Raw genomic sequence first — 22,347 nt, forward strand, 5'->3', positions numbered from 1 at the left:
TTGGCGCTAAGGACTACAATAACCCTGCTGTGCGCTTAGCCCTGGAACAGCCAGGTTTTTAAGTTTCTTCGAAAGCCAGTTAAGTAGCTGGCGTTCCTAAGCTCAAGTGGAAGAGAATTCCAAAGTTTAGATGTTCCGTAATGAAAACAACGGCCACCCCAATGTGAAGTCCGAATTCTAGGCACTGACAGAAGTCTTGCTCCTGTCGACCAAAGACCTCTAGTTGGTTGGTACCACACGAAAAGATTCTGACGAAAAGCAGGACCTGTACGATTCAAGGCCTTGTAGGCAAGACACAGCGCCTTGAATTTAATGCGCTGAAGTACCTGAAGCCAGTGCAAATTACGGATTTCATTGGATACAGTTTTATGCCTGGGAAGATTAAGCAGTAGACGTGCCGCATAGTTTTGCACCATCTGGAGCTTCTTTAGACACTGCTTCTGGGCATTCAAATATAGCCCATTGCAGTAGTCCAATTTGGATTGGATAAGAGATGTAACTACTGTTTTCCTAGTATCCGCCGGGATGACTTATCCATTCCAGCAGTGACACGTTCATCACCACTGCCAGCTTTGGATAGGGCAGGCAGACAGGTCAGCTGCCAGTCCAATTGTGGCTGAGCCACCATTGCGGGTCTTGTGGTGTCTCCTCCAAAACCTGGATGGAATGCGAAAGATGCCCTGGTGCTGGGCCCACTGACACTTCAGGTTTCACTGCAGAGCTCACATATGCCACATGGTATAGTCAAAGAGAAGGTTGCCAAGAGACATAGAAGCCTCAGTGCCACAATCACCAAGATCCAGAACTGGAGCTACTACATCTGGATCATAGTCTGGGAGTCCAGGACTTATGGTGGAGGAAAGGCTTAAAACTGCATTGTTTCCAGGATGGCCCCAGTGAAAGGGAGGTTTGACTTTGACAACTTGATACTGAATCCAAATGATGTTGTGAGGTTTCTCTTCTAGAGATGGTCTATAACGGACTATGGTGAGCCTGCCTTCAACAGCCTGGCCGTAGGGGAAAATTGGAATCCCCAAATTCCGAAGGTGTGCTGGGACCACCACTGTCAATTTGGTGAACAAGGGAGGGACACTGGTGAAGCCAAAGGGGAGCACAGAAAACTGAAAATGCTAGTGGCCCACCATGAATTGCAAGTAGCATCTGTAGGACTGCAAGATGGTTATATGAAAGAAGGTGTCCTGAGGTCCAAAGCCATCATTTAGTGACCTGGATTCGGGAAACAGCGTTTACAACATGCAATAGGTCCCTGATAAATCCGAAATTATTTGCACCATTAGAAAATCCCTGGTTATTTCCTTTTCTCAGAAAAAAATATGATATCCCCAATTGTTTTGCAGCAACAGTACATTTTATACCTTCTTGTTTCCCAGATATCACCTCGGCATGTGATTCTGAAAAGATGAAATCAAACTCCAGTGGAATGTCCTTCAGCAGATCTTGTAGAATGGCACTTTGCTGGCTGCAAAAACACAAAAAGAAAAGAATATTCCACATTACAGTATTGGCAAGAAGTGTCTTCAAAACCTTTAAGACAGTCCATTTGTGGAGCAATGGGATTGGATGTGGTTCCCGATTACCATCAAGACAGATAAAACAACACCTGTACATACGTATTCCACAATGTAAAATATGGATATCAACTTTTCCCCCCAAAGGTGTTACATCACAGCAATGAATAAGAGGTTTTGATCTGGTCATTTATGATAGTGGCTCACAGTGCAAGCCATACATAAAAATAATATTCACAACCTGTGCAATCCTTTGTATCAGGGTGTAAAGGTTCTGCAAAGACCCTTTAATCAGTGGAGTATTTCTCCTTGACTGGTTACCTAAGAGCGGCATTTCATAGTCATAATGGACCTATTTGAGGAAACCATCAATGGTGAAAAAGTCATGTCTGCTTAATTACCTGGTCTAAGTCCCATTCATGAAAGGCATCGAGATACCAGAGTATTTGCGTGCTGCTGCGCGCCTCCAGGACATGTTCTGTAATAATGTGCATTTCTCTGGCAATTTCCCAGCTCTGCATCTCTTGTGCTATCTTTGATATCACTCTAGACTTTGTGCCTTCTTACTTGTTCATGCAGTACATGGTTGCATTCATCAAACATGCAGCACTTTCCTCTGGTAGGATGTTTGTAATGCCTTGATGCTAGAACTACTGGTTTGAGCTTCAATACGTTTGTGTGTAGTTCAGTTTCTGGGACATTCACCATTTCTTCACCGCAAGTCCCATCATATTTGCCTCCAAACATGTAATATACCTTGTTTAGCTCTGCATTCTAGTGAATAGGTTCAGTATGGCATCTTTTATAGAAAGAGCAGCAAAGTCGGTAAGGAATAATGATATAACACCCACATAGTTTCCCTTCCATCTTTTTGTAATTATCCAATTTGTACCATATTTTAGGTGGTCACCTGCAAAAAAGCCATCAGTTGCCTTTGACACCTCAGAATGGCTCCACTACTTAATTTTTTATGTAGTGTTTTGGCGCCTACATTGCAGATTAGAACCAAACAAGTAATCCTAATCGAAAATCATTCTACGGCACCCCAAACAGATTGCCCACTGGTTTCATTACCTCACACACCCCAATCCAAATAGATCATGACCTCACTCTCCAGTGCAAGCTACTCCAAAGAACTATGGTTAGATCTTCGTCAATTCCAAGTTTCAGGGCATTTGCGAAAACGCCCACTACAGACCTAAAGAGACACAATCTTGAGGTGAGAAAAGTGGGAAAGGCAGATAAGAAATTCCACTTTCCCACCCTCTTATTCCCAAGCAACAGAGTTTGAAATTAAACTCCTAGGGACTACCCTACCCAGGCCGGTGTGGAGCAAAATCCAGGAGATTCTTTTTCTTGGCCCTTCCAACCCCACATGTTTAAACATCAAACTATGCCCAGCAAGAAGTAACTCATACGGACACGGCTGTCCAGAATTTAGACTGAATACCTGCATGGGCAGACACAGTGCGATGGGCAATTCTCAGTATAGTATATCAATTTAGTAGTGCAGACTGCACTAGCCTACTCAGTATACCAATGTTCCAAAAATGAAAATCAGCCATCATCAATTATGGTCTGATGGTCGTCTATCTCTAGTCTCAGGTTACAACCATTGTGGACCAAAATGTGTCCTGGAAGCGGGTGCCAGTTCTTGCGCACTTCTAGAACTGGATACCAGGATCAGATGCTTCCTAAGGTATTGAACGTTATTGAATTTGTTGTTAAGTAGAAGTAACCAGGCCACAATTACTCATTGTCATGAGAGAGCGGACTCCCATCTGCAGTTTCCCACACAAAGCTAGACGGCAGATACAGCCTCTGTACGCGGAGTTACACGTGTGCCTGTATACATTAATTTGAAAAAGTGCGGAGTCTTAAAAAAAGAAAAAAAAATCTTATATGTATCGGACGGCTGCAGGGAGAGAATTGCAGATCAAAGACAAACGTTCTACACGGATCTACCTACTGAGCACTGCAATGCTATACGGCGAAAGTTCCGAGGAACTTATCATTGTAAAGACTGGAAGATGTGGGCCCAAGGACTTCAAACCAAATCATCTTGCTTTTGGGTGGCATGTGCAAGGATCGGTATGACACCTTTACAATGAATCAGTTACATTTACTTACACCTGCAATGCATTTTTTTATATCCAATTGCATTCACATAGACTTACATCACATTTTTTTTCAATGCGTTGTAAATTTGAGACTATGTAGCTACATGTTTGTGTTCTAGTTATAGGTGACAGGACAGAATGATATCATAGAATGTTGCCAGCAGAGAGTGCAGATACTATAATATTCTTTTGAAAAACAACTCTGATAAATAATTCAAACATTCACTTACAAAAAAAAAAAAGAAAGCATTGTAGATTTGCGTCTTATTTATGGGTGGAAATTAGAATTTTACTGATGTTATTTTGATTCTATATTTGAAAATGTTCTTCATTTGTATTCCATTCTATTGAAGAGTTTTAAAAGTGATATAGGGACAAAGGGGGTAATTTAATGAGAATAGATTATTTATTAAATTTTAAAAGAGCAAATATCGTTCATTTTAGGTTCGGGTCGGAAAAGGAATATGGGGCAATGGGTGGAAAGAAACTTTAAAATAGTTCTTAATCTTTATTCAAATTATATAACTATTTTTGAAGTGATATGGGGCAAAGGATGGGAAGCAAATTAATTAGCATATGGATAACAACAATGCTCTTGTTTGAACAATTATTGAAATTTGCACTGATCTGCTTTGCACTTGACTACGCCAGGTTTTAATTGTATTTTGCACAGTTTAACTCACCCACATCTGATCGCTCCCACGTCCCAGTCCGACTCAGCAAGTGCCGTTGAGCGGAGGGCGTTCTCAGGAGTCACTTTCAGGGCGAGACACTTCCGGCAGCAGTTAGCGCACTTGTCTTTACGCTTCACTGCTACTTAAACGGATGCCCGAACGTGCACGCAGCGGGCGCGCTAAAGGCAAGCCTGTCTGTGCCAGTCCGCGCCTGGACCGGGCCCAGGACCCTCCCCGGTCCTATTTCACCAGCTCTGACCAGCAAGAAAATAGATTATTCAAGTACCCAACTGAAAGACTACCACTCGGCAACCAAAGCACATACCTGCCCTCGCATGGAGATAGGCTCGCTACCGATCGGTCCCTCCCCCATTTATCCCAAATGCGCTTTTAAACTGGATACCCAGCCAAACTCTGGCCTATCTCAGATTCCCTCCATGCATTTCGAACAGGAAAATATCAACGCAGCGCTCATAAATGCACGTTCACTAGCCAAGCATAAATATGAGATCTCAGATCTTCTAAAAGACCATAATCTTGATATACTCTCTCACCGAAACTTGGACCGACCCCTCGTCCGGAATCGACCGTAGCTCTGCCACCCCTGATGGTTATCTAGCCTATAGACAAGATAGACCCATTAAAAGAGGAGGCGGATTAGCAATAATTTATTGCAGTAAATTCACAGCTAGGATGGAGACTATCCCCTCGCTGACCTGCGAAGCCCTTCACTTCTCCATCATGCTTACCCCATCTCAACCCTTTAAGGGCATTCTGCTTTATCGCCCACCAGGCTCTCGGGCTGAGTTCTTTCCACCTTGGGCAATATGCTGGAGCCCTTAGCAGGCGAATCTACCTCCACTATTTTAGGCTATTTTAATTTCCACCTTAAAATCTGTTCGGACAACGATACCAGCCCGCTGCTCTCAGAACTGGAGACAGCAGGCCTCACGCAATTGGTAACAAGCCCCATGCTTTCGCTGGTCACACACTAGATGGCCTGTTCTCCAATTGCCAATCTATCTCCGTGAAGAGCATCCTACCATTGGTCTGGACAGACCATTGTGCGGTCATATTTAATATCCAACTTAACAACAAAGTTATAGGAAATTCTACCTCACACACACCGGCTTTCTTTAAGGCATGGAATAGCATAGATCCACAGCTTCTTAAATCGTATTTGCTCTCTATGCAACCAGATCCTTCACCAGACCCTAATTTTGCCTCATCAAATTACTCGAAATCGTTGCACAAGGCATTTAACTCTCTGGCTCTACTAAAAAAAGCCTCCAAAAATAGACGCATCCCTTCTGCTCCCTGGTTTTCAGAGGCCCTCAGATTACAGAAGCAATTATGTAGAAATCTTGAGAGACATTGGCGGAAAGACTATAATAATAATGCAAAAATCCGCTATAAAGACGCACTCATTAAATATGAATTGCTCATTGTACAGGAGAAAAGTAAATATTATATTGGACAAACAGAATCTGCGCAAGACTCGAACAAACAACTATACCAGGTAGTAGCTAAATTATCAGGACAAACATCGAATCTCACCTCAGCCCCTTCACAGGCTCTATGTGACTCACTTGCCAGCTATTTCTTTAAAAAGGTCAATGACATCTATACCAAATTTTCCTCTCAACCTAAGATAGCTGGTCAGCCCTCGAATCATGGCATCCCTGAACCCTCTCATTCCTTCTTAGAATTTGACAGCACATCACCAGACCAGATCACAAATCTAATCTCCATCATTAAATCAGGATCTGCCACTGACCCCTCCCCACAAGCCATTCTAAGACCTACCGCTGAGCTCATAGCACCAAGCCTCTCTAACATCTGCAACGCGATGTTTAGGACAGGCATATATCCACGAATTTGGAAAAAACAATCATCAAACCTCTGTTAAAAAACACAATCTTAACCCTAATGACACTAAGAATTATAGACCCATAGCCATGCTATCCTGATCGACCGTGTCACAAATATAGGTATCAGGCACACAGCCAGAGCCCTTCTGACCTCCTTACTTACCAATCGCACTCAATCAGTGAGTCTTGGCACTTTCAACTCTCCACAATTTTGCACTCCCGTGCAGCGTACCGCAAGGATCTTCACTGAGTCCGACACTATTTAATATCTATGTGTCAGACTTGGCCAAAGTTATCAAAGCACACGGGATGGGTATCACGTCTTACGCTGATGACACACAATTGGTGCTTGCGGTGCATGATGATGATGGGGAAGTAGCAGCCAACTTCCAGAAAGGCATGTTGGCCATCAGTACTTGGATGGCCAACAATTACCTAAAACTCAACTCTGAGAAAACAGAGGTAATGACATTTGGCAAACTGCTGCCAAGCTGGACCTCCTCCAGGTGGCCGTCCTTATTGGGTCCCCCTCCACTTCCGGTAACCAAGGTCAGAAACTTGGGCATCATATTTGATGACAGGCTGACCTTCGTTCCTCATGCTAACTCCGTGGTCTCATTCTCATTCCATAAATTAAGAATGATAAAAAAAGCTCCTACCTTTTCTACCTCTCAGTGCTGGAAAGACACTAATAAGCACCTTAGTCATGTCCACCATTGATTGCTCTGTGCATTTATGAGGAGACCATTGTAGTAAAGTCCTCAATAAATTACAGCTGGTACAGAATTCAGCGGCCAGAATCCTGTCAGGAACCCCCAAATACAAATCCATTTCACACATACTCCGACAGTATCATTGGCTCCCGATAAAAAACGCATCAAGTTCAAGGCCCTCTGCATTGCATATAAAGCTTCGCACAACTCTGGACCATTGTTCTTGAATGAGGCCCTAGGTGCCTACATCCCTAACCGGGCCTTACGCTCATCCACAGCAAACCTGCTAAGGGGCCCCCGTACAAAGACAGCCTCGTGGGGTGACAAGCGATTCACTGTCGCCACGGCCAAGCTGTGGAATTCTCTTCCAATCCACATCAAAGCTAGCCCGACTCTACTGGCTTTCAGAAAAATGACAAAAACATGGCTCTTCAGCTAATATCCTATTGTCTCTGGTTCTCGCTCGTTGTCCATAGCGCCGAGACACCAACGGGTATTTGCGCGCTCTATAAATTGTATAAATAAATAAATAAACTGTTTTCTGGTTAACAATAAAAATCTACTGTACTAAAAAAATAGAATATTAACTTTCCCCTTTCCTAAAAGCAAAACAGAACAGTAGATGGCAGTGTTGATTCTTGAAAACGTCTGCACAATGCTCAGCTTACTGATTATGAAAGCAACACACAGAATGCTGCCAGCAGAGAAAGCGCGGATCTTGTCCCATTCTTTTGAAAAACAACTAGAATGATTAATTCGAACAGGTATTTATTCAAAAATGTTAGCATTGTATATCTAAAAACAATGCTGCTTTGTAAGTGATGTAAATGTTATTGACTTTAAATTGCATGAAAAGAGGATGTCAGTCTTTTCAACAACTGAAGTCAGTTAATTGTTTCTTCGATGTGAATGAAAGACAACTAATACATTATGTGCAGAAATCCAGTAACTTTGGCGAACCAACTCGTTTTCCCATTTCTGTACAGCGCTTTGATACCCGTTTGGGTCTTATTCACGCTTTATAAAACTTTTCAAATAAATAAATAACAGAATATCATCTTCATAAGAATGAAATCCCACAGTAAGCAATCAAAATATATTGAGGAGGAAGATGCACTTACACAAAGTAATAGTGAAGATACTGACTGTTAAGTCAACCAGGAAGGAACACAATCTGACTTTTTAACTCAACACCCACGGCTGCTAAACAGTTAGAAAGAAATGATGAAAGCAGTTCCAGTCACTGCTCTGAGAGCTCAGCATCTTCGCTACAGCCAACCAGAAGGATTATAAAGATGACATGCTTTAGGTTGTTAAAGGCCAAATTGCAGCCAGAAAGGACCAACACTAATTACTAGCCATAGTAATGCAGACGGAAGACATTTTTTCATGTCTACAAGTGTAGTTTCAGTTGCCAAAGCAGACTATCCCACGCCAAGTGATTTATGTTTTTAAATGTACACCTAGATACATACGGTAATATTCCTTTGATTCTTCAAGAGAATAGGGGTAGAGTAAGATGAGAGGCTTTCTGATTGGCCATGGAGAGGGAAGTTTGCAGAGTTCTGAGGTTGTAGGATTGATGGGAAGAGGCAACAGGAGAGAGAGAGAGAGAGGCTGTGACACTATATGCTATTAAAAACCAGAATGAGCATCTACTGGACTGGATGGAAATATCCCCTTTATAGTATACTCCTGCCCAGAATGGCCAGACTGCATGTTAAACCAGTACCCTGGTCTTCGGTTGCCCAGCTGACACCCCATCTAGAGTGTGCTGAGGCCTAGCCCCATCCATTGAGATTCCAAGGACAAGAACCTGGTGACCTTCTTGACTGAAATGGGACTACTGTCCAGGTCCTAGCTTGTTGCCATGTAGGGGATGTGGGAGCATACCTTATTTTTGTGGATTGATAATGCTAAGTAGACCTTTCTCCTGTAAGCGAGGTCCAATGGTTCCACTCATGTAAAAAGTTCCACTTAGATGTAACATATCGACGCTCGCTCGGACATCCGACACATATGTCAAGTATGTCTACATATGGAGTGGAGGATAGCAAGATGCCTGTGACCAGTGGAAAGCATTCTGTATAGCCCCTGGTTTGACTTAGCACAATCCTGCTTCCCCGGACAGTGGAAGGGAATTGCCTGCATTCCTGGAGCTATGGAGAAAAGACTACTCTTTGAAATTATATCACAACCTTTTAGCAGTGGATTGTGGATTAGTTCGGAGTAGTGCCATTTGCTGGTTGGTAGTGGAGTGGGGCAGGCAAGACAGCAGACTCTGTTGTTAAAAGTGTTGAAGCTTCCAGGCAGGGTGTGCCCTTTTTAACCTCCCAGACTTATGGTTAAAGAAGGTTGAGGACAGCCAGGTTCAGAGTTCACGCTTCATTGTGCTAATGTTTTGGGATACTCCTGCCTGAGAGCCGGATCAATCCTACCAACTGTGAGAGCCATTACCTTGCACAAAGGCTGTATCTACGTAGCCAGAAAATTACACTTGAAAGGTAAACACCTCAAAAGAGTCTGGTTTCAGGACTTCAGACAGTAAGTCAAACTTTCCTGTCTGAAAAAAAAAAGAGTATAAATGTGGGTTCCAAACCAAACCAGCCATCCCACTTTGTTCTGGTCCCACGTTCTTCTTGACCAAAGAAGCGGGTGCTCCACAGAATACTCAAAGAGTTCTGTGATCCATGTCTGGTGTCAGCATGACAGCCATGGCCAAGAGGACCGGTGCTGCAGCTGCTGACATGCTGTAAAGACTTCATCACAGCCACAGCAAATAATCTCCTGACTCAAACAGCCTGGGGACCTAAATCAACTGCTGAAGACAGGCCATCGCCGAACCAGGGATGCTGGATTATTTTCATAAACCACGAGAACCAAGAGGCACGACCGCTGCTGCAACCGTTCAGACAAAGGCGCCACCCTTGTGAGTGTGAAGGGTGCAGCGCAGAGATGACCTGAATTGGCACAGGCAAGTAAAACACGAGGCCATGTTGAGATACTTGGTTTTGTGCTAAAGCTGCAAACTGTGAGGTGTAACGAGTAGGATACAAACTGTACTGTAGTAATGAGTAACAATACAAACTCTATTGCAAGATACAAACTGACCTGACTTATGGGTCCTCGCATTTAGCTCTTAACTGCATAAACCAACCAGCAAACTCATCTGAACCAATTCTAGTCCCAAGTTTTCCCCTGCCCTGTTAGGTAACTTGGAACTGAAAAAAATCGTTTTCGCCCTTAGTGCTGTATAACCTTTCAATTTTTTCCAGTGTGTAGCATTTTGTTTTGCTGTGCTAATAAAGTACTTATGTTTTTTGTAAGGCCAGCACTGGACTGGACTGGACTGTGTGTTCCCTAGACTGGACTGTATGTTATTGTGCCTCTGGTGGACTGTTGAGTTCTTGGTCTCTGCACAGTACCCTCCCCCTACTACATCCTTGAGAAGCTTTCGACTGCTCCCCTTCGGTGTCCTGCAAGTCAAGTGTGGAAAGGGTGTCCCTGGCACCGTTTGCAGAGGCATAGTAGGAAAGGCCTCAGGACACAACAGCCTAATAACCCCAACCACCACAGTTGTGACCCAGTAGCCCCTGCTGCCGTAGATCCCCAAAGCGAGGGTGTGACTGACCAAAAGTGGGTTACATTTTTACTATAGGTATGTTTGACTTCCTTAGAGAAAATATAAAAGGTTCTAGGGTTATTCTTACAACCAGTCTTTAACGTCTCATTCATAGCAGAAGTGTTTAAATCAGGATCTGCTGTAACATAGCGATCTTCACTGTGGAACTGAAAACGCTGATGGAGCTCATAACATCAGGATTTGGCGGTAGGCTGCAAGACGATGGCAACAAGGGGATTTTATTTACTTTTCAACATAGAATACAAGTATGTAATGTAAGATTTCCAAGAGTTTACTCTGAACAATTTACATTGGTTTTCTAGCATTAGTTTGTACACTTGTTTGCAATGTGCTGGGCACCAACAGCTTTACTCCGCGTTTCTGCAGTTTTTGAAGGTCTTGTTGCTTGAACTTCGATTTGCATCAAAACATTCTTTGGGTTTTATAAAATTATTAGGACATGCTACTTGCTAATGGTCTTGGAATGAAATTAAAGTTTCTGAAGAGAATAACCCATACTTAATGGATGGTGGGTGTGAGTTCTACAAGAAAGTGATATAAAAAAAATTAAGAAACGCGAAGACTTGTTAGAGAAAAGGTACTTGAACAGGTTTAATAATATGATTGTTTATCAGTTCTAACAAAGTCTTATATATAGGATAGGCTGGTCCATTAGGGGCCTTATGGGCATCCATCTTTCTGATCCACAAAGTACAGCAGTATTAGGGAACATTAAAGCTAGGCTACGTGCAAACAAACTCTCAGGGCTAGTTTATCCTACAGAAATATGCATCTGGAGTAGTTGCAAGGGCAGACAGATCAAGAAAAGTTTCTTTTTGACGAGAGTTTGTAAGATCTGCATCACCACATCATTAACGATCTGCATTGGGGATAAATGTATGGTGATCGAGGAGCAGGTCTCAGAGAAGGGTTAAACATTCAGCAGCACATGACTGAAAATGGAAGATCAGAGTCAGGGACTTACCCTAAGCCAGGAGCACACAATTATATCATAAGTGAGAGAATGTCAAAACTGATGTTGTCAAACTTCACATGCCCTATGGAAAATGTTTATGTTAAAGTGTGCAGAAGAGGATATTGCTTGTTTTTGTTATTCGTGTTTAGAAGTAGAAGAAACACCAGTGATTTTAAAGAGTTAACTCCAAGAATAAAGTAAAAGGACCAGATGCATGTTACTTTTTTTAAAAGCCATATACGTGACCTTGATAGTTGTCGCAACAACTGGTACTAAAATGTACCAAGACTCGGGTTTTTAATCTGCTGGGGCAATGACGGTTTCTGGTACCAAACAAAGGGGCACACCGCTCTGACAAGCAGGCGATGGACAGATATCAAACATGAGTCTTTAGAAGGTTCATAGCTCATCTGTGGAGCTTGTGCAGAGAAATGTCGTTAGTATTCAAGCAAATAAACTCACTTTGGTGGGTTTAATTTCCCTTAAGTGCCAGAGTTGCGAGCAAGTTGACAATGTCTACAACTTGAGGAAGCAGTTTTATTTATTGGAACTATAGACCATCAGAACAATGTCCTCTGCACATAAAACGTCTGTGAAACAAAAGAATCAGGTTGGGTCTTACCAGCCGTGTAGATCCAGCTATAGATACAACACAAGACATTACAGCGCTCTAAGAAAATGTCCTTGCTATAAGTATACAGCAAGGAAGCGCAATGTTGGACGAACAATAAAATGGACTTGCGGTTCAACATGGACAACTTTGCTTGGCTTGCACTGATGCTTTTGGATTTCAGGAGACATTTACCACTCACTGCATGTGAAGTTTCTGCACAAGTCATTCAAAGAGGTTTTTCTGGGCTGTTGCTCACCTCTCAGGGAGGAACCGCATGCCTGCTGTGCAGAGGATATACAGCGGAGTTTCCTTGTGCTTACTCGCTGGAACATATCCTGCTGCAAAGCTCAAGAGGGGCTCCATGTAATCACTCGCTTTCTCCGGTGTCAAGGCCATGGTGGAGATACCTGGGAGAAAGAGCAGACAGTTATTGTAACTTAGGCCCACACAATACAGAGTATTCTGTGTGTGCCAACAAACCAGGCAAAGTGGTAAGTCACCTTTGAGGATGGCAATGGGGAGTAAAAAACAGGTACAGGGATAAAACCTTTTTCTTTTTTAATGCAGATTTTTCATTCGCCCAGTTTTAAAATACAATTTAAAAACAGTCTGGCGAGGTTGTCCACTCCAACCAATACCTGTGCCCATTCACAAGAAACATAACAACTGGGTTTAGAAAGTTGTACTGAAATAGCAAAGTGATCATCAACACAGCGCGTCAGAGAAATTAGATGGTGGGCGTAGCAAAGAATCGTCAAAATGACTTGTAACTGTTTATAGCGGCTTAAAAGCTAAATAAACAGCTTCAGTGAGCTTGCTAAAGTACCGGTTTTCAAAATTAATAAAAAAACAAAAACAACAACACCTTGTAACCGGTCTCGCATAGTAAAGAGATGGATGTGGACCACGATGTGTGCCCCACAGGTCACTCGCCTCAATTCCATAAAGGCAAACTAAGGTTTTACTGAATTAAGGAGTACCATCATTGAACTGCTTTTAATGTTATTTACAGACTTAAGAAACGGCAAAACTGTTAACATTAACTATTAAAAACAAATAGCAATTACTGTTCTGCTACTACCCATGTCATTTGAGGTTTGCGTAGTTCCACATTTACGTGCACAAATATTTGGTGTATGAAAATTAAAAAAAATTATGCAGTAATTTCAAATTAAACATTGTTCACAATATGATCAAATCTGCTCTTTGAAAGTATATATTCTGAACTAGGAAACTGAACTCGAGTTAACAATCTTTGCTTATAGCACCATCTTATATGCTTTCATTGTATTAAGTTATGTAGTTGGAAGTTTTAGGAATTTTTCTTTGCTTTAGTTAATGGTTGTCGTGAGGTTTGTATTGGAATCTGAATATTTAACAGCAATTTGGAAATGGGGACAAAATGAGTGACCAGACTGAATGTAAACCATGGCGTATTAGTAAACATTTGGAAGAAATGTTACAGGTCATGGATTTCTGAATACCTGCATCTGAAGCTACTTGATAAAATGTAAATTTTTGCAAGATGTAAAAATAACATGAAGAATGAGATTTGTGCAGGTCTTGCGTTTTCTGTCTGAGGAGCTACAAACATTTCTACAGGTGTCAAAGGGGTACAGAAGGGTCTGCACACCCTCCTCCCCAGTAATGCACACACTGATCATTTCATAAGTCAAAGAACAAGTATTTGCACATGCCCCATACACGCTTCAGCCAGTAGTTAGCGTTACATCACCAAGGCTCGGACTGGATCACCTTGTTACTAGGTTGGAGGAAGGCACTCCAGAAAGAGACTGGTAGCGTAATGTGGACAGCTCTGCTCTGTGCCCCTCCAGCCTGCGTGGATACAGTGGGGGCACCTTAACTCTCATCTCTCTGTACCTGGCATTAACGGTCATTTGTCTCTCCTTAGAACCTCCTACTAGAGTTTCCCTCAATTTGACCTTTGCTTAAGGACAGAAACAGGTTTTCCATTTTTGACTGAAACTGGTCTTCTGGTGTCCCTGGGAGGACCACGTAAGGTTCTCAAAACAGCCCCGCTGTGCAGACTGTCCATCAGCTCCATCCTTGCCCGCTGTCAATTTTGATCCAGGTCGCAGTTTAGATACTAAAGGCTTTTCAGCAGTGAAAATACACAGCCCGGTCAGGTTTTGAAAATTCGAACCATCACAGTCCAAACTCAATGGCTCTCATTTAGTTATAAGGTTTAAGTCCCTGGTGTGTCTCTGATGGCTAACACTAGAATGGTGAATGTGTGTCCCAACTTCCAAAGCATACTAATGTCTCAGAACTGCCACATTTCCCTTTCTTGTTCTCGGAGGGTTCGCAGAGGTATGTGGCAGATTGGACTCTGGTCTGCAGTGAATGCTTTGAGGCTGCTCTCCTGCTGCTTCGAGGCTGTTCTGCATCACAGGTGTTTACACTTCTTCGATTAGCATTTCGAAAGACAAACACCCGTCTTTAAAAATGAATTTAGCAGAACAGCTTCTTCACCATGGCAGCACTTCAAAGGCTCCAATAAGGTACTTTATGAATGCAGAGCAGGAAAGCTTAGTGGTGTGCACAGATTGTAGGTCTCTATGGGACAGAAACCTAAGTTCAGGGATAGGTTCCCCCTTTCCATCTGCTCCCGTCCCAATCAGCGGTTATTACCCCCCTATATCTTATGAACTTCTTCCTTGCAAGTTTGCTGCATACCTATCCAGTCCCACCGCCCCCACCAAAGATTCCTAGAAGGTGCATATCTTCGGTTCTTGAGTGAGCCTCGAAACTTCGCTTCAGTTTTGAGTTTCTCCTTATGATGACTCTGTAAAATCTGCCCATCACTACATTCTAGACTCGTTTATTTCTTTCTTTGTACTATGGGGGTCTGCCGCCTACTGAACGCATCTCGTTGTCCTCTATGAGGAAATAAATTTTGTGAAATCTGAAACAGATGGTTACCCGCTAAGGCTCAGTGGGTTGCATGGCGGTTAAAGTCAATCTCGTTTTCTGTCTCAGGTTGGCATATTGACTAAAACCTTAGCGCCAGAAGGTCTACAAAACCCATTTCTTAGCAGTGTTCTGGAAAGAAGTTCCCAAAACACATTAGGCCCCTGTAAATAGCTGCATGTGTATGAGATGTGTGGAAGGCAAATTTTTCAGATTGGAGAGTACGCCTGTCAAACAGACCTTCTGTTCGCAATACACTTAGAGTGGGCTTCCGGTCCACCCCTTTCAACTACTGTGTTTGTTGTTTTTTTTCACCCATCTATTTCATGATTGGCTTGAGACTTTGTCGATCACATCTGGGCTTAACCCAGAATATTATTGCTCTTGTACCCTAATGCTATTGGCTGTATGGGTGTATCCTTCGGCTTCCAGTGCGTTTTTGGCATTACAAGCATGGGGTGTAGTTTACCTCTCACTCCTTTGCACTCCCTTCCTCTTTCACTATGGTGTTTGTCCACTCCTTGTGGCTCAATCACAGCCCTCCAGCTTTCCTGTTTGTGTTAGTTCCTAATTTCACGCCCTCTTCTTTCCCGGTCTTCGCTCCCACCTGCCTATCCCTCCATTTGTCTGTACAGCGACCTCACAGTCGCTATACTTGGCGCAGACCAACGTGCTCCTCTTTGCACACTGCTTACATACCGTTATGAACAATCAAATGCGGCTCGAGCGCCTGGGAGGGGAGCCATCCATTCCTTAAAAACTACATTTAGCGGCTGTTTACACATGGTGCGCAGCAGTAGCTAAACTCAGATGGCACTCGGTGGTAGAATAGTATGTGTGAAACTTCCCAGTGGGAAGAGCCATGCATCCTATGCCTCAACTCTACTCATCTCCTGTGCAACACAGAACACGGCTTCCCTCTCAGACCACATAGTAAGCATTCATTTGTATTTAAGCATACGCTTCAAAGGCATTTCATCTCTTGGCTCTCAGCTCTTGAAGACCAATATTTGTCCTGTTGAGGAAAGGTTGCAATATCTTCATGGATTCCAGCAAATGGAAACAGAAGGCACAGCTGTGCGTTGAGTGAAAGAATCTGGGGCTCTGTTATTTGAGAAACTGTTACACAAAAGGTGATTCAAAGAATGCTTTCAAATAGTCCATATGACTGGAACCACTGATTAGCATTCGAATATAAAACAATTCGCCCTCTGGGCCCCTCTAGACAGAGGTACTCCTTATCCAAACCAGTACTGTCCCTGCTCCTCATGGGAAGATCCCATCCCTGCAGAAGTTGATTTGCACATGGATGGTTCCTGCCTGGGGTAGCATGAAGGGCAGTAACAAACGATGGACTGGACTGTGGCCAGGAGTAACTGCCAGAGGTTGAAATTAACTAAGTTAACCCACCCATCACTTTTTAGATCTGGCTTAACGGTGCAGCTTTATCTGACCTCATGTAATTAACTGAAAAAGGTTTTTTAAGAAGTCTGGCAGAGGGGAGTTTTGGCAACACCCACATGTTGATAATTCCCTGGGATACAACAGGAAAGGATTGTGGTGTTGTTTATCCAATCTGACAAAACCTGGAGGGGTAATATTTGTAATGTTAAAATTCTTATTAGGCCCCCAAAAAAGGATTGGCAAATTATTTTTCCAACTGTAATTCTGTACATATTTATAATTGGATGGTTGTCTTGTGCGAAACCTTATGCTCAATATAGTCTCTCTGTATTGCTTATGGTCACAAGTACATTTTAGAGGCTTATAGCCAAATTCGTTCATTGGGAAAGACTATATTTGATGCCATTGGTTTGATAGGTTTAAGACAAAAACAGTAGGAGAAAGGAAGACAAAAACAGTAGGCCTGAGTTGCTAATTAATGAAAGCAGATGCTAAAACCAATGTATAGGTATTATACATGGTTAAAGCTTTTAGACAGGTATTTTATTACATAGAATCACATAAATTACCTCAGTAGGCAACTGTTTTTGTGATGGCTAAAAATATATTGCTTCTACACGTGAAAGCCGTGTTGGAACTTTAAAACGACAATACTTTACTCAATACTTTGCAAAACAGCTACCAACTCCCATATTTTATTTGCGACAAAATGCCATGCAATGATTAGGCAGCCGCAGGCTTTCTTTTTGCTACATTTATTCTTTGAGTTTATATTGTAAATGCTTGTTGATTTTCAGTGTGTTTTATTGTGAGTGGGAATTTGGATGAAGGAAACAATGAGTCAGTGGGTGGATATATGGTTGCATGAGTGCAGGAATGACTAGGTGCTTATATGAGGACTGGGTGACTAAATGTACTACTCAGTGAGAAGGCAATTTGTTTTTATATGCTAGACCTCTTGAAAGTGACAATGCTTCCATGTTTTCTTCAGTGAGACACGCTAAGATGGACAGGTATGCATAAACATGGGCACTGTTGGACCCGGTCCTTTGGGCAGGTTCACCCCGTGACTTTTTGCTTTTTCCTAGCCTGTTTTTGGAACCTGGGTTGGTGATTTTAGGCCTCTGTGCACTTTTTCACTGTGGTACAGTGTAAAGTGCGTGTGCTTTCTGTGTATGGATGGTGAGCGCCCTGCCCTCCCATAGGAATGAATGGGAAATATGTATGCCCATGGTAGATTCCTGATGCGTGGGGAGTGCAGGGGCGAGTTTGATATGTGTGAACTCGTGAGACTGAATGCTGCATAATGGTATATGCGGCACGGCTGTGTCTAGTCCAGAAGCGCCACTTTTAGAAGTTGGCATAATTGTGTAGTGAGTCTGCTAGCACGTGATTGGCTGATGGGCCTGGGCCTGGCCCTGGATGCCTGGGCCTGCTGGTAGATGGACTGTCTGGAGGAGGGGGGTCTGAGTCAGCCGGAGATGAAAGGCCCCCATCTGCTGTTAGGGAGGGGAGGAAAGAGCGTCTGGTGGAACCAGGCTGTGCCTGGCGGCCCACCCCTGATGGCTCTCCCTCCTGATAACCCACTGTCACCTCTGACATGAGGCTGACAGGAGAGGGAAACCAGATACACCCAGGGCTTAGGGCTCGCTTACACAAAGACTTCAAAAGACTTCAAAGCCTTTCCTGTGTATAAGAAGGGGCTGTGTTCCCTTCCAATTTGTTCTTGTTTTCTGACTTGAATCTGCCAGGGGCGTGCTGCTGCTTGGGCTCAGGGAATCCCTGAGTCCTGCCCAGCCCCTGGACTCCTGATGGACTTGCCTGGATTCCTGGGGGACCCCTCTGCCCTGCCTGGGCTGAGGGGGGGGACTTGGCTTTGCCCCCCTGGGAGGCTCTGGGGCTTTGGCAGCGTGGAGGAGCTGCATTGCCCTGTGGATAGCGCTGGAACTGTATTTCTAGCGCCTGGAGGCGCTGAGCTTCCTCCCGAGCGCCTGGGAGCGCTTTGCCGGTTGTCTAGCGCTTTGGAGCGCGTCATTTTCCCCAAGCGCTTGAGGGCGCTTTATCTGGACTTTTCCTAGCGCTTAATGTCCGCTTATAGCGCTGGGCGCGCTAAGGCATCTGGCCCGTAGGAGGAATCAGCCCCCGCCTGCCTAAGGATCGGGCCGCCGCGCTGCCCGCGGTGACCCGGAAGTGACTGACCGGCCGGCCAATCCTGTCGCGGCCGGCCGGAAGTCCCGCCCCGCAGTCGGCGGGGGGAAGAAAGGAGAAGACGCGGAAGATGGCGGCCGTTCGCGGGGCTCCTCTCGGCTGAAGGAGCCCCGAGGAGAAGAGGCGGCCGGTTGGCAGGGCTCCCGTGTGCCGAGGGAGCCCTGCAGAGAGGGAGAAGTCCAGCGCGGGAGTAGCGAGGCTCCCATGTGGACGGGAGAGCCCCGCCTTCACCCCCGCGAGAAGGAACTGCTGCCGGGAGCCTTGCTGGCTCCACCCTGAGTCCCGGTCCCGAGACGGGGGACCGGGCAAAGCGAGGAGAGTCTGCGTGGCGCAGGAGCTCCGCAGATGCCGCCGAAGCCCGCCCCCGCCGCACAGAAGCCCCGGTGAGTAAAGGGCTGCGGGGGGAGATAGCTCCGTGTGGTGCCGGCCGAGGCACTGAGGAGAAGGGCGGCCCCGAATGGCAGTGGGTCGCCCCACCGTGATTACAGGGCCCGCGAGGGGTTCTTGAGGGCCCGCACTGCTGCATGTTGGTGCCGCTTCGAGGCACTGAGAAAGGGCGGCCCCGAATGGCAGTGGGTCGCCCCACCGTGGGTGCAGAGCCTGTGTGGCTACATGTGGGGCATGTGATGCCCAGAGTCTGTGTGGCTCCAACGTTGGGCACGAGTAATGCCAGAGCCTGTGTGGCTCCAACGTGGACATAGGTGTGTGTAGAGCCTGTGTGGCTCCAGCGTGGCGCAGTTTGCGCCTGAGGGCCAGTGAGGGCCCTGGCGCAGTGTTGATGATTCTCCAGCTGCCCAGCAATTAGTGGGCAGCTGCACCGTTTAGGCGCAATTTCAGGAGAGAGTCCCTGTGTGGGACAGCGAGGGCATAGTGGTGCCAGGCCTTCCCAGCTGCGCAGCACTTAGTGCCAGCTGCAACGTTTAGGCCCTTGTGAGTGTTCCCAGGGGCCCAGCAAGTAGTGGGCCCCTGCATCGTTTAGGCCCCTGACATTGAGACTCAGGGCGTTCTAGCCCCAACAAGGCCAGTTGGCCTAGGGACTGCCACGGGTGGTGGCTTATGTAGGGTTTGCGCAATTGTATGGTTCTTGCACCTCTGAATGTGATTTCTTGCATCATGTCTTATTCCTGCACCTCTGAATGTTTTTAGACATCATGTGACTTTTGCGCTACTGTATTATTCTGGTACCTCTGAATGTAATTTTATTGCATCATGTGCTTTATTCTTACTACCGCTGAATGTGTAGGTTTATGCATTATGTGTTTTTCTTTACTACTCCTCTGAATGTACATTTAGGCATCATGGGTAATGTGTTCTTCCTTAGACCCCTAAAACGCTGTGTGCTACTTGGGTGGTTTTCCTTTACTACTCCTCTGAATGTGTTTCATACATCATGGGTAATGTGTTCTTTCTTAGACCCCTAAATGCTGTGTGATACTTAGGTGGTTGTTCTTTTTAGTACAGGCGGTCCTAGTGAGGTCCTGGTCCCCTGCGTGACAGTCTCCTAAGGGTTTAGGGTTGCGTAGGTGGTACTTACCTGTTCCCAGTAGTTACTGGATGTGATCTATAACGGTTACTTGGTGTTACAGTGATTTTATACACTTTTATTCTAAGTTCTATAAGTACTATTTCTATTTCTAAAAGTGCTGATTATGACAGTGGCCCATGTGGCCCTGTCCTGTGTAAATAATCCCTTGTGAATATTGCCGTGCCCGTTGGCACAATGTACATGTGTGATTTCTATCTGATATGTTTTGACAATACAAAAGTTATTTTAATATAACCTGGTGTGGAGTCTCTTTTGTGGTGTACCTAGTATGTTGTTGCTGTTGTGCGCTGACGCAAATGCTTTACACATCGCCTCCGAGTTTAGCCTAGACTGCTCGCGCCATGCTACCTAGAGGGTGAGCAGGGGTTATCTTGGCGTGTGACTTCCTTGCCCTGACTGGAATGGTGGTTTCGGCCTGGCTTTGGCGTCAGCCTTAGCCTACCCGAAATAGCCGGTTTCCAACAGGCACCATGTTCACTGTGCTGTAAAAGCTAAGCTGGAACTCCACTGGTAAGGCTCAAGTCAACCGAAACCTCTCTGGGGGATGCTTGCGCTCCTGTTCCAATGGGACTGGGCCTGGAAGTTGGGGCTTGATTGTTTATATTGGAAAAGGACCAAGAATGACTTGCATATCGCTGGTTCCCATTTGAGGTGGGCAAAAGCTGATGGACTGGAATGCATCCCCGAGTAATTACTAGTTCCTGAGAGGATATCAAACAATCCACCCATCACAGTTTTGTTTTTCTTTGTTATTTGAGAGGCTGCGATTCATTGGCTCCCTCCTGGTTAAATCAGCTGAGCTGAAGAGAGTGCAAAGCATTGAGTTTTAGCCCAGTCTTGATTAACTTATCATTAAGACTCTGCTAAAATTAGGGCCAAATAGAGACATACAGCCTTTTACTTCCCACCTGTTCATGACGTCCATTGCGCAACCTAAGGTGACACTAACTAAAGTAAAAATACTGAACCTTCTGAAAGTAGCAAAAGCCAAAGGAACATTGAAAACATAACTAATCCAACTGTTAAATTACGGGCATGGGTTTTTTGGAGTATCATAGCAGTTCCTACCTCTAGCTACGGAATCGTGCTCTTCCAAAGAAGGTGGTGAGCACATTTTTTTAATAAAAACATCGATTCACACTTTAACGCAGCTCCGTTTACAGCGAAGATTCATTTTGAAAGCATTATGTTGCAATTTAATAATATTTTTGCTGGGCAAAAAGGGTATTTTTCTTTTTTTCTCCCCAAAAGCACCCGTCATGAATGTCCTAATTAAAGGTCGCATAACATGTTAGCTGGCACATCCAGAGAAAATACGAAAGCTATATAGGAAGACTTTACTTGCCATTCCACCTTCATTTCATGTAGTTACAGGAACAAGGCTACAATCAAGGCACGGGAGCCTTCAATGTTGTCATACTTGAATTTCTTTCATTGCACTTTGTCTGGCTTCACTCTACTAACGCATTCATACACAGGCATGCACAAATGGGCACTTGTAGGTGCCTGCATTTTCATATGTTAGCACATTTAAACCAAAAATGTTGGCTTTACCAAAGCATGTTAATAGGAGTATATAAACAGAGCGCATCTACTCCTGCAGCAGTCAACATTCACCACCAATTTCTATTTTAAAGGCATACTTTCAGCATTTTCAAGTTTCACACTGGACCCTTGCATTGTAACAATTTAACAAACCCCAATCCTAGTGCTTCATGTAGCACCCTACCAACTTTGTTGGTGGGCGTGATTTGCGTATGGCCCTGTGACGGCTGTAAGCTTAGGTACCTGGTTTGATCTTCTTAACAACTGGTTTGCTGTTTTGGTCTCTCATCTGCTTGATGTCCAGGAGGTCATGAGGATTGCCATTGTGCTGCGGCCAGAAATAAACAAAGACCCTGGAGCCGCTGCTGCCGCAGTCGACAACAATGCCATAGCTCAGTCTGGGGTTCTCTGTATCAGTAGCTTCAAGGTCTCCGACCCGCGCCAAGTACCTGATGGGGGTAAGGGTAATGCAAATTAGGTGCCAGAGCATCACACAGTCCATACAAGGTTTCCAAAAAACAGCATTTACACAAAAGAAATTCCTATTTATAAATCCTGAGCTCTAGAAGAGCATGGTCCTTAACCATTATAGAAA

At 44.5% G+C, this 22,347-nt stretch overlaps 1 protein-coding gene across 1 annotated transcript in view; it reads right to left on the minus strand.

Annotated features, from left to right (window-relative positions):
- ENTPD7 (ectonucleoside triphosphate diphosphohydrolase 7) overlaps window positions 1-22,347 on the minus strand; it is a 121,389-nt gene that overhangs the window by 77,027 nt on the left and 22,015 nt on the right. Inside the window, exons 4-6 of the mRNA XM_078643547.1 lie at window positions 21,996-22,201; window positions 12,375-12,525; window positions 1,377-1,480 (exon numbers count right to left, since the gene is read on the minus strand). Of these exons, the coding sequence (XP_078499673.1) occupies window positions 1,377-1,480; window positions 12,375-12,525; window positions 21,996-22,201 (461 nt within the window). The remainder of the gene's footprint in view (window positions 1-1,376; window positions 1,481-12,374; window positions 12,526-21,995; window positions 22,202-22,347) is intronic.

Source organism: Lissotriton helveticus, chromosome 5_1 (assembly GCF_964261635.1).
Source record: "Lissotriton helveticus chromosome 5_1, aLisHel1.1, whole genome shotgun sequence".
NCBI lineage: Eukaryota > Metazoa > Chordata > Amphibia > Caudata > Salamandridae > Lissotriton > Lissotriton helveticus.